We start from the raw sequence: 12763 nt of genomic DNA on the forward strand, positions 1-12763 counted from the left end.
ACCAGAGCCACAGCAATGCGGGATCTGAGCTGTGTCTGCGACCTACAGCACAGTTCACAGCAAGGCCAGATCCTTAACCCACTGAGTAAGGCTGGGGATCAAACCTGCATCCTCATGGATGCTAGTCTGACTCGTTTCCGCTGAGCCACAACGGGAACGCCCTGTGGGTTACTCTTACTGCTGCAATGGTATCAGTGATTGTGATTATCCAGGGGTCCTTGGGGTCTCTCTCCATCTTCCCTCCCCAGCGGGTGTCTCTACCATCCAGGCCTTCACCTGTGCATGCCTCCCCCACCCCCCAACCCCACTGGACCCTGGGAAAGAGTCTTTTTAATCAAGAAATGGCCCGAAGAGGACGATGGCAGATATGCGTTTACAGCTTTTCATTTCCCTCCTTGCCTCTTTGAAAATACCCTCTTCCAAGCTGGAAAATAAATTTCCAACCCTGTTGACGTGCATTGATTTTTTTTTTTCCCTCCTGCGTCCACCTCCCAGTTCTTCCCCATCAGCACGGCGTGCGGTTAAGCCCCCTGGATTGGGCTCAGTGGTACCCCAGGCGAGTGGGTGGCTCCAGGGCACAGAGCAGCCAGCCAAATTGCCCCATCTTGCCCAGTGCCTGGCTCAGAGGAGGTCTGCAAACAGTTTCATTCCCCTATATGTGAGGGTTCTTGGTTGGGGAGTGCGCGGGGAGGTGGGGCTAGGTGGGGAAGGGGGTCTTCCAATGGGGAGGTTAGGGATTTTTAGCCTCTTCCCTGCAGGGGATACACACAGAGGAGCCCCAGAAACCACTGGTCTGCTGCAAGTTCAGCAAAGGGATCCCAACAGGGTCTGCCCCAAGGAATGGACTTGGTCAGCCAAGGGTCTGCCCCCAAAGGCCTAGGACCAATTATGCAAACTGGGGCTTGGACGGAGAGAGAGGCTAAGGAAGTGGGGGGGCTTGACTGTATCGAGTGGAGCTCAGCAGGTCTGGCAGCTTTCTGGTGCTGAGACCCAAAGAGATGATCCGGTTGCCAACAGGGGGTGGCCCGGGTGGACATGGCTATAGGCTGCTTGTCTTGCACCCGTCCTGGGCCTGAAACTACTCTCTCATCCAGAGGGTGGCTCAGGGAGGTGGAGGTCTCATCAGGGAGAGATGGAGTGGGCTGAGATTGCTTCTAGAAACCTCTGTCAGAGACCACCCTCTGGGCTGGAGCCAGCCTCAGCCCCGAGGCACTTTTGCGGGGGTTAAAAGGGCAGCAGGGAAAGGAGGCAGTCTGTAGGGAGGCCTTGATTCTTTTCCCGCTCTGACCCACCCATCTGAGGCTGCCCGGCTTCCCTGCACCTTCCCCCTTCCTGCCCTCTCAGCCTGGCCGGGTTTCCCCCTCAGGCACCTCCCTCGGGCTTCAGAGCCTGCAGAGATGCCAACAGATCAGGGATCCCCTTCGTCCTCCACCAGCACTGGGGCTTGGAAGGATGGGCGCTGGTGGCAGCGGGGCAGGGGTTGGGAAGGTATCGCCTTTCTCTTCCGGCAGGGGTTTCTGTTCCCCTCCCAGGCACGCTTGTGGAAGGAAGGAGGGAAGTTTCTTGAAGCTGAGGGGACTAAGGATAAAAATGTTCAGATAATAGGAATGTTCAGATCATAGGAATCCTGGTCTGGGTGATGAAATAAGGGACGAGATGAGAAGATGGCTCACGCTGGCCTGGGTATCTCCGGGGCTTAACTTCTGTGTCTGAGCACAGAGCCCCGGCCCACTGATGCCACCTAGTTCCGGTCATCCCATCACACACTCGGCCTGGGGTTCCTGAGAGCTTGTGCCAAGGGCCAGGGCGCAGGCAAGCCTTCCTTCCTGGTAGGCGTCTCTTCCAACCCACAGGGCTCCCACAAATATGCTTTCTTATCTCCTTGCCCCCTTTCTATCCCCTACCTCTCGACATTAAGGACAAATATCTGTTGCTCTTGGCTAAGGTGCCTTGAATGGTTTCTCTTGGCCACCGGGGCCGGGCACAGGTGCCTAATAGCCTCAGGGCTTGGGGAGGGGGCACCTGAGATCTCAGGGAGAACTCAGACCCTCCTGGGCATCCACTGGCCCCTCCCTGGAAGGCAAGAGTCCTGGCTAATACCTTGAAAGGACGGTTGAGGAGACTGGCAAATCTGTGCCTTAGCTTCGCCCACAAAAACTGGGGAAAAGGCACATCGCCTTTCTTCCCTCCGACAGGAAAGGTCCTCAGGCCTCTGGAAACCTTATTCATGACATCAGACCAGTCTGGCATTAATATCAGGACATGGGGACACAGAGGTAGCTAGATCCCGAAATCGAGGGGCCCCGGTAGGGATGACAGGAGAGGAATGTGCTGGAATGTTGGGGAAGGGAGAATAAAAGTAGGAAGAGAGGGTGAAGGATGGAGGCCTGAAGAATGAGGAAGCTCCCATGCTCAAAAGACACCCTCCACCCCCTCTCTCCCCTGGAGCTGGCTGCGTGTGTGTGTGTGTGTGTGTGTGTGTGTGTGTGTTGGGGGTATGGAGGGAAGGGAGCAGAGCATCTGATTTTCAGGCAGAGCAGCTCACAGCCCAGCCGTAGGGAGGGTATGAACCAGAGGGGGCTCTGGCCAGTCTGGGGGCTGGAGCCTTCCCCCAGGCCCCTCCTGCAACAGTCACGATGCGGCAAAAGTCCCAGGCAGGAAAAGACCAGACAGACTGCCGCACACCCACTCCAGGAAACCCACGTGACCCAAGCCCTCCCAAGTCTTGGCTTCAAAGGAGAAGAGGTCAGGATCACCCACCCAGGCCACCTTGACCAGTGCCAACGAAAGGGGACCCTCTCAGTGCCACCGCATCAGTATAACTTTAAATCCTGACCAAGGCAAAGTAGGTCCTGTCATGGCTTATTGTGCATGCGGACAGCAAAGGCTGAGCTGACCTGGCTCATGTGCCCCCGGTTTTGAGTTATGCGATAAATCTGGCTGAAACCAGGCTTGAGATCAGCCAGATGTAGGAGCAGCCTTGAGCTGAACCTCCCTGTGGATGGAAGGAGGAGTAGGAGCTGGGAACTCGCCCTGGCCCCAGCTCTGCCGCAGACGTGCTGAATGACCTGGGCCAGTCGCTTCACTTCTCATCTGCTTCGCCATCTGTCAGGCTGGAGGGGAGGGGCTGCGACCCCACTGGGGGCCTGAGGCTCTAAGGAAGATGCAAAGGTGCTGCAAGAAGCGGGCTATGCACTGGCCCTGATGGTGTGGGAGGGACCGCTGTCACTGCAGTGGGGTCCTGGTTAGCAAGCTAGGGTGGCCATCTCTGATGCTCCAGCAGGCTGAGCTCCCTGGGGAAGCGGTCCTCACCCAGGAGGGCCCCAACTTCCCTCTCTGGCTGCACTGGGGACCACACTGGGGGCACGACACCGGGGGCAAAGCTGCAGTGGGGCATGGGGGGCAAAGTGGCTATAGAGGATGGATGCCCAGCTGGGTGCTGGAACGGAACTCCTCTTGGGCATCCTAACCAGGGCCCCATAAACATGCCTGCTCAGCACCCCTCTGGGGAGGACACCGGGCTTGGAAACTGCCCCATGGAACCAGATGCCTGGAAGCGGCCTTGACCTGCCTGTCTCCTGAAGTCCAGCCTTAAAGCTGGACCCCACCGAGCCGCCCTCCAGGGCTGTGAGACGGTGCAGGGGCCTGTGGACCACAGGAGAGACGCTGCTCCTTGAACACGGCTGGCCTGATGGGCTGGAGCCACATCTGGTTCTCATTCAAATGCCCAAACGTAATTAAATTCTCTCCGACGCAGCGGAAGAGTTTGGTAAGATGTGGCTTTCCCCCTTCCATCAAGGTTAAGAAATCACAGTCTCTCATTCCCCCGGCTGACCCTCTCCTCCCTGCCGCTGATCTGTCCTCTGCTGCGCTGATCTGTTTTCTAGGGCGGAGGGGGCCGGGGGCCTGTGTGGGATGCCTGGTGCCCCCTCCCCTGCTGGCCCACTTACCCACCTGAGGGATTAACAGCTGAGGCCAAAGCAGTAGGTTCCCTTCGACGGAGCAAGTTAGTGCACCGTGGTTGGTGCCGGGGGTGGCCCTGGGGACACACCAGGGTCCTCCTTCCTCCACCTAGATGTCTGCTAACACCCGGCCACGGGATCCCCCTCTGTAGTTCCTCACGACAGGAAGCACTTGAGTCTGGCCTGGCCCTAGAGCCGTCCGTGGGAAACGGAGCTTCCCAGAGTCAGGATGGGGTGAGGCAGCCTGCCTGCCGCCGCCCCCACCCCGTGAAGGAGGGAGGCGGGGGACGGAGAAGGCCAGGAGCAGCCTGCAAGCCCTCTCCAGGAATCCCCGGGACCCCCACAGGCTTGCTGCTTGTTTCTGGCCTGTCTGGGCTCCAAAGAGGTTCACAGGCAGCAGGGTTCAGGGTGCAGGAGAGGGAGGGCGGCCCGCTCAACGGAGAGGAAGCCCACGCACCCCAGGCTTCAGTGCCTCTCCCCAGCCACCCATTCAGGACTCCCCCGAACTCGAGCAGAGCATCCTGTAGACAGGGCGGGGGCTGCCTTTCCCAGCTTCCCTTCCCAACCAAGTCTCTTCAGTTTATGGCTTCTCTTTACTTAGGGATTTATGAGTTTCATGGTAATGGGTTCCATTCTACTTCCTCTACGTCTATTTTTCTAATCTTTGTGGTATACGCTTTACGAGAGTTTCTTAATAAGTCGGGGTATGACTCCTTTGGAAACAGACTGTCCTGCAAGTTAATGACTTCGAGTGGGTGTGGATGCTCCCCAGAGACAGATGGGGGCTGGGGAGGGGATAACCAGGGGGAGGGTACGAGAGAATCTTCTAGACTAAAGAGAGCTGTGCTGAGGTCCCTTTAAGACTCTGGGCCGGCTCCTGGACTAGGGTCCCCCATGCTCACCAGCATCCCCATCTGAGATCTGGGACCACTTTCAGGCACACACGGCATTTCCACGCCAAGGGATGCTCACCCCCAAAACAGGCACAACACACACACCAGCCCCGACATTTTGCTGACCTGGCTCTAAATAGGAATCATATTGTCTATTTGTTTCCCAATGGTAAACTTGATCTTATATTTATGTATTTGTCTTTTTAGGGCCGCACCCAGGCTAGGGGTCAAATCAGAGCTGTAGCCATCGACCTGTGCCACAGCCCATGGCAATGCTGGATCCTTAACCCAGTGAGCAAGGCCAGGGATCGAACCTGAGTCCTCATGGATACTAGTTGGGTTCATTAACCACTGAGCCACGACGGGAACTCCCCAGTGGTAAACTTCAGCAGTAGGTTTAACTTTCAGGGTGGCCTTACTGCCAAGGCCATGTGTCTGGTGCCTTCCTATCAGTGAAAGTTTTATGGAAAGGAACCCAGTTCTTGGTCCTGGTTTGTCCCAGGTCAGGCCTGGCTGAGACACCGGTGGTGGCGTCAAGGCCTCTGTTAGGGTCCCAGTCTATGATCTCGAACCCACAATCACAAGCCTCGATTAATTGCTGCAGTGCCGCCCGTCCAGATGAAAAAGCTGGGCGGGTGCCGGCTTTGCCTTTGTGCTCCGTCCACAGACGGGCTGCTGGTGCCGGGGCTCTATTCATTATTCAATTCAGCTCGCTCAGACGAGCGAGTTTCCATTTGCTCCTCCAGGAGGAATAACAAATCTAGAAATGCAATTCCACTTTGCTGTATTAAGATATTGATTTGCCTGTCGAGTGGAAGTGCATTTGTCCTGCCGGCTCTCCTGCCCCCACCCCCGTGGGCAGGAAGGGGTTAACCAAATGTTTATCACGAGGCTGGCTTCAGAGTTGAAAGTAATGTGATCAGTAATGAATTTTGTGTTACATTAGGTTGTATAAATGGACAGACAAGCGCAGACAACAAGTGGCCAGGAGTCGGGGCTAATCTAATGATGTAAAAATAGAGACAGCACCAATTATACCAGGGGCCAGCTCCAGGCTCCTGCAGGGACTGCAAATGAATAGGTACAAATCAAATTACTCACTAATAGACGCACTACAAGAGGGGCAGTCAATGGTAAATGCATTAGAGCCTAGTGACCTCTCTGCTCTGCACAGCAGAATCCGAAAATTTGACTTCCATCTTGAAAGTGGGGGGCAGGGAGCGAGGGTCTCAAAGAAACTCTTACTGGGGGAAGAAGGGCAGCTATGCCCCATCCCAAACCCGTCTGTGGCCAGAAGGTACCTCCCGTCTGAGCCGACCTCTTGCCCTCGTGCCAACACCTTCCCAAGCCTGAGCATCAGGGGGTAGGGGTGTCAGCCTCTCGAGGGGCCAAAGGAGCAATGGATGGAGCCTTGCACGAAGGCCAAGACGGGAAGTTACATACCAACACACTTCCCAGCCACGTGTCTCTCGGGGGTGACGGTGTGTACTGCTACGTCAAGGGCTGTGTCTGTATTGAAAATAAAATATTTCTTTAAACAGGATCACAACACGAACCTTGAAGAGATCGGCCAGTGCCGAGATCAGAGGGAGCAGAGATCTGATCTCTGGTTTGACCCCTGAGAGCTTCGCAGGGCGTGTTCATGGTCTGTTCCAGGCATGGCACATCCAGGGGTTGTACCTATGTCTCACCAGCCCAGCTTGGGCCATCTTTCCCTCTGCTTCCCCTCCCAAATCTGCCTACACTCCTGCCCAGAACGGGAGCAGGGAAAGATGTGGAGGTGCAGCCAGCCCTGGGGCAGCCCCCTGGGTTGCTCTTCCTCCTCTTGGGTCTTGGAAAACCAAGCCTGAAAGTTCCAAGCTGCTTGGGCAGCGTGGCTGGGCTGCTCAGAGAAGGCTCGCGAGACGTGCTCAAATGCATGAACTGCATGCTCCGAGTCAGCTCCCAGTGGCTTCAGGATGAATAACTCATGAAACCAAAGACTCTCCAAGCCTTCCCAGGACTCAGCCCATGCCCGGATGGAGGTGGGGGGCCCTGGTGGGCTTGCCCCCCAACCTCCCATCCCACCCCTAAGGCCAGCATCAGTCACATGCATCCAAGTGGAGATGGCGTGCTGGTCCTGGTCAACTAGAGCTGGAGAAGATGGGAACTGGCCAGGAAAAGGAGCTCCCGGCCCCGACCCTGGGAGGGGAGGGGTGGGCACAGAGTGGAAAAAAAAATCATCCTGAACAAATGAAGCAACTGGATGTCAGTTCTCCGCAAACTCAATTAAGCACACAGAGGGGTGGGATTGCAAGCGATCGGGCTACACGAAATAAAACATATGTGGGGGAAATCGGGGGAGGTCTGGGGCGCCTGATGCGGGGGATCCTGCCAGCACATTTGCAATATCTTATTCAGCGGGCCTGCAGGTCCCTGGGGGCAGGGGTGGGGTTCAAAGAGAAGTGGGCAGGAAGCAATCACCAAATGTCAGAGGTTAGGCAGCTGATTCTGGTACGGCACTCAGCAATGCCTCCTTCTGTTACATTCAATCCGGGGGGCATGGCTGGGCCTTCTTGGTACAGGATTCTCTTTTGCTTTGAGAGCCGAGGCTCTGGATTTCTCAAGGGGTCAGAGGGCCATTTCCAACTCTCATTTTCCATCTGTCTGTGTGTCTTTCCTCTGTTACCAGCCATCGGACCTCGGGGGTGGTCCCCACACCTCAGACTGTCTTCTGAGGCGGTAAAGGGGCAGAGGCAGAGAGCAAGACGGGCATCTAACCACCCATGACTGTGCACAGCTTTGTTCAGATCTCACACCTCGCAGAAAGGTCAATGGTTAAAGGCGAATTCTCTGGCAGGGGAGGAGGAACAGAGAGAAATCCTCCCTTTGGTTAACCATTCACCTATGTGCCCGTCTTCAGAGAAGGGCCCTGATCCACGGGTCCAGGGGCCCTCCTCCACCCTTTATCCAAGCCTGTACCTTTGCCACAGGAATCCCTGCTTCCGTGTTGGGGAGACTCCGGAAAGGGGCCTCTGAAGACCAACCAGGGAGGTCACGTCGGCACTTCGGCCTTGCAGACGGGACCCGTGGGCTTTGGTGAAAACATTCAAAGGAGACTTTGGCCAACTGAGAAATGTGCAGAGGAATGTCTCAGCCTTAAACATCACTCCGTGACAGCTCTGCCTCTGCCTGGGGCTTCTGGAAGCCTTAGGGGAGAAGGGGAGGTGGGGGGGGGGGAGGAGGAGGGGGAGGGTAGAGGAGGGGGAGGAGGCAGAAGAGGGAAGAACTACCTAGAACTGGCCAGAAACACACAAGTGTGTCTTTTCAACGCAATACTTTTCCCCATTGCTCTGACTGGCTTTCGTTTACCTCTCAGGAGCCACAAAACCCCATTCAGTCATTCAACAAACATTAACCGGGGCTCTGCTTGGCTCTGGTCCCAGTGCCGCTGGCTGGGCAGGGAAAAAGCTGCTGGTTAGAGGTAACAAAGATGAATCAGACTGAGCCCAGGGAACTGGGAGGGAGTTAAGACACACCGTAGGGGGTGGGTATGGCTGAGGGCGGGGCTGAAGGGACCACCTGAGCGGAGCCCGCCCCCAGGGGGATGGAGAAGGGAATCCGCCCTTGTTTGCTCCAGGATGCAAAGGGCAACCTGCACTGCCTGTCCAGGGCCAAGCATCCAGAGAGGAGATGATGCCAGAGGTCAGAGGAGAGAGAAGGGGCATTTGGCTGTAAGGTCAGAGAAAGCTCCAGAGGAGGGGAGACTGGAGCTTGGTCTAAAAAGGTGACTGGGCAGCTTGGGGGCGGTGAGGGGTGAGTCAGCAGGGCCCGTGCTGGTGGTGACAGCTGAGGGTGTCTGCACAAAAGTGCCGGTGGTGGTGAAGTATAATTAAGGGGTGACCGTGGAGGGGAAGTGGGGAGCAGGCTGGAGAGGAAGGTGGGCGGGGAGCCCAGGCTGTCCCACATGGGCCCACTGGTGAGCAGGGAAGCAGGACGACAGGCAGAGCAGGTCCTGACAGTGAGGGCGGCTTCCTTTACGGGCCTCCCCTCTCGTGAATGATGGGTGGCCATGAATGATAAACCCCTCTGATCGGGCGACGCTGACAGGGGGTTAAGAACTGGGAATTCTTCCTGGACATCTCTTTTTCTTTCTTTTTACAGCCACACATGTGGCATATGGACATTCCCAGGCTAGGGGTCAAATCTGAGCTGCAGCTGCTGGCCTACGCCACAGCCAAGCAATGCTGGATCTGAGCTGCATCTGCGACCTATGCCACAGCTCATGGCAACTTAACTTTATTCCACTGAGCAAGGCCAGGGATTAAACCTGCATCCTCATGTCGGGTTCTTTTTTTTTTTTTTGTCTTTTTTTTCTGTCTTTTTAGGGCTGCACTGGCGGCATATGGAGGTTCCCAGGCTAAGGGTTGGATCGGAGCTGTAGCTGCAGGCCTACACCACAGCCACAGCAAAAACGGGATCCGAGCCGCATTTGCGACCACAGCTCACAGCAATGCTGGATCCTTAACCCACTGAACGAGGCCAAGGATTGAACCTGTGTCCTCATGGATGCTAGTCAGGTTCGTTTCTGCTGAGCCACGATGGGAACTCCTATGTCGGGTTCTTAACCTGCTGAGTGGCAGAGGGAACTCCTGGGCATCTCCTTTTAACCCCACATCTTTTAATTACAATTTCACTTCAAAGTTTTCATTTTTCCTCCCTGGGAAACTGCAGAAAGGAACATCTACCTGGCCATGGTGTGACAGCGAGAGGACATTCACCCGGCTGGCACAGAGTCTGAGGCACAGGTGCCATTTGGGAGGTGGTGGCCATGAAGGAGGACAGCAGAGGAAGTGGGTGGCCTAAGCGCTCAGTACAGGGAGAGGTGGCCAGGACATCGCAGGACAGGAGGCAAACATTTACTGACGTCCTGGTTTCCCTCGGCCTTAGGGAGGAAGAAAGTGAGCCGAGAGGGGACAAGGAACCTGCCGAGGTCACAAGCTTCCCCCATTTCCTGATGAGGACTTGCAAATGCCGCTGAAAAGAAAAACCAAACATTCTTCCCCAGCGCAGGAGCTGGGTGCTAGGAAGCCAAAGGGCTCTGAGATGTGGCCTTTCCGACCAGTGACAAGTAGCTAGAGACGGGCGACTGACTCCAAACTGAGACACCAATAGCAACACCCACAGCGCACCCCTGCTGCCACCCGTCCATACCTCTCCCCCCAGTCTCACAGGCAGCAGCTGCCACCCCGACCCCCACCACGAGCAGGTGCTTGTGGCCTGCCAGTGGCACCGGGCCCGATGTCTGGGCGCTCTTGTGCCTTTGGGGGCTTTCTCCTCACCCTCAGTCATGACAGCATCATTACAGGGGACTTGGCAGTTCTGGCTTCCCATATCCTGGGAAGAGTGTGCCTCTGGGCAGGGCCCCCCCCCATCTAGACTTCTGCTCTGTCCACCTTGGATAGGTGGGCCCTGGTGGGGGCTGGGGATGGGAGCCAGAGAGCAAGTAACCAACCCACAGCTCGGCGCTGTTGCCCCCTCCAGGCTTTACTCTTTGAGAGCAGGAACTGGGCCCCCCCTCGTGTGGAGAGAAGCAGAGGCACCTACAGCCAGCCAGCCTGCCCGCTGTAGCCACAGAGGGAAGTTGCAGGCCTGCGGAGGAGAGGAGCCCCCAAAAGCACTTTGGAAAGGCGCCAAAGGAGGAGGGAAAATCCAGGGCCCACCTAGGTAAAGCAGAGGGTCTGGCTAAGCTGCTCGGGTGACAGTGCTTGCCTGAGGGTAGGGATGTCCACGAGACAGAGAAGTAATTCACTGCCCCATGCCTGCCATACTGTCACCTGATCACATGGCGCCTTGAGATGGGAGGGGGCTGGTATGGTTCCTACTGAAAGTGCAACCTTAGTATGGAAATGTTCCCAGCCCTTGGCAGTAGGACAAGCAGGAGTCCCAAGGCCCAATGGAAGAGTCATCCTGGGGCGGGGGGCAGAGGGTCCAACATACTGGGTTATTTGTTTTGGGGTGCACATCTGTCAACTCCATAACAATAATACCTAACATTTACTGAGAGCTTAATTCCTCTAGTCCTGAGATGAAAGATCCTAGGACACACACACACACACACACACACACACACACAAAGTGCTTTTAGTTCATCTTTTGAAAAAGACAGGGAGGCTACAGCTATTTGTTCACTAAGTTATTGAACCCCTCCTGTGACCATTTCAAAACTGTGTTTACGGTTCAAAATGTGCTCTCCATGTGAAGACGGGAAAACGGCCCTTGCAAAAAGTAAAAGAGGTTGCTGACAGAAGTCTTCAGAAGAATTTTAGCTGAAAATAATCTTACAGGCTTTTCTGTTGAGTAATTACTATATATACAGGAAAACTCAGAAGATGTAGCAGAATAAACTGGAGCACTGGTTTCCAAAGTGTAGATTGTAACTCGTTGATGTAACATCAGTTTAGTGGGTCATGACTGCAGTGTTTGTTTGTTTGTTTGTTTTGTTTTATTGTTTTTGCCTTTTTAGGGCCTCACCCATGGCATATGGAAGTCCCCAGGCTAGGGGTTGAATCAGAGCTGTAGCCGCCAGCCTGTCACAGCCACAGCAACCTGGGATCCAAGCCGAAGCTCACGGCAGCTCACAGCAATGCCAGATCCTTAACCCACTGAGCCAGGCCAGGGATCGAACCTGCATTCTCACGGATACTAGTCAGCTTCATTACAACTGAGCCGGGACAGAAACTCCATGAATGCATTAAAAAAAGAAAAAATGAAATAAAACAGTACTAGAATGTACTGCCTAGACTACTGTTTTCTAAAAGTTGTGGATATTTGAGTAAGGAAGGAAATGTATTTCTGGCAGAAGGTACGAGGGAAAGATCGAGCCCCAAGGGTGATCCCCAACAGAAACTGCATCTGGACCAGAACAGAGTTTGTTAAAGAGATGCTAGACAGGAAAAGATGCCGCCTCCTTCCTACCCTTTGTGTTGAGATCATAAGGGGAATGAAGCAGTATTCCCAGGACTGCAGGAAGCCACAGTCATGGGGAAGAGACAGGCCCTCCTGACCTTGACTGCTGACTTACCAAGCTCTTAAGAGGCAACAGCAGCAAAAGGAGGCTGCCCGCCAAAGAGATGTGTCCTAGAATATTTTTTTTTTTTTGCCCCCTCCCCCTTTCTTTTTTCTCCTCGGGCTGCACCCATGGCACATGGAGGCTCCCAGGCCAGGGGTCGAACCAGACCTATACCACAGCCACAGCAACATCAGATCCGAGCTGTGTCCTTGACCCACACCACAGCCCATGGCAACACCAGATTCCCAACCCACTGAGCGAGGCCAGGGATCAAACCAGCAACCCCAGGGTTCCTAGTTGGATTCGTTTCCGCTGCACCACAATAGGAACGCCTCTAGAATATTTTTAAACAGCTGATCAGGACCAGTGAATTTGGCCTGGGGCTCTTGCTCTTAGGTATGGGAGAAAGCAAAAATAAATAAATAAATGAAAAATAAGAGAAAGATAAGGTTTAGCTAGGTAGTGATTAAAAGGGTTAAAGTCTAAAGAGAAAATGAATTTAACATGCATCCAGGTGTTTATAAAAATTTTTTCTTTTTCTTTTTTTTTTTTTAGCTGCATCCTCAACATAGGAAGTTCCCTGGGCCAGGGAGGGAATCTGGTTATAGCTTTAGCTAGATACAAAATAACTGGAATAAGTTAATGTTTTGCTTATTGAAAAAAATCCTATTTTGGAGTTCCCTTGCGGCACAGTGGGTTAAGGATCCGGCGCTGTCCCTGCTGCAGCTTGGGTCTCTGCTGTGGCGTGGGTTTGATCGCTGGCCTGGGAACATCTACATGCGGCAGATGCAGCCAAACAAACAACCAACCAACACTCCCCCTACAAAAGGAAAAACAAATCCCATTTTTCTAGAAAA

General features: G+C 54.6%; 1 protein-coding gene across 10 annotated transcripts in view; it reads right to left on the reverse strand.

Annotated features, from left to right (window-relative positions):
- Window positions 1–12763, reverse strand: part of BCAS3 (BCAS3 microtubule associated cell migration factor) — a 580473-nt gene that overhangs the window by 7452 nt on the left and 560258 nt on the right. For 6 of the 10 annotated variants that reach the window (XM_047759073.1, XM_047759067.1, XM_047759070.1 and 3 more), the window contains one exon: window positions 6299–6364. The exons of the other annotated variants lie outside the window; for them this stretch is intronic. In XM_047759073.1, the coding sequence (XP_047615029.1) occupies window positions 6299–6364 (66 nt within the window). The remainder of the gene's footprint in view (window positions 1–6298; window positions 6365–12763) is intronic. 10 annotated transcript variants of the gene reach the window in all.

The sequence above is a fragment of the Phacochoerus africanus genome, chromosome 14 (assembly GCF_016906955.1).
Source record: "Phacochoerus africanus isolate WHEZ1 chromosome 14, ROS_Pafr_v1, whole genome shotgun sequence".
In the NCBI taxonomy this organism is placed as follows: Eukaryota; Metazoa; Chordata; class Mammalia; order Artiodactyla; family Suidae; genus Phacochoerus; species Phacochoerus africanus.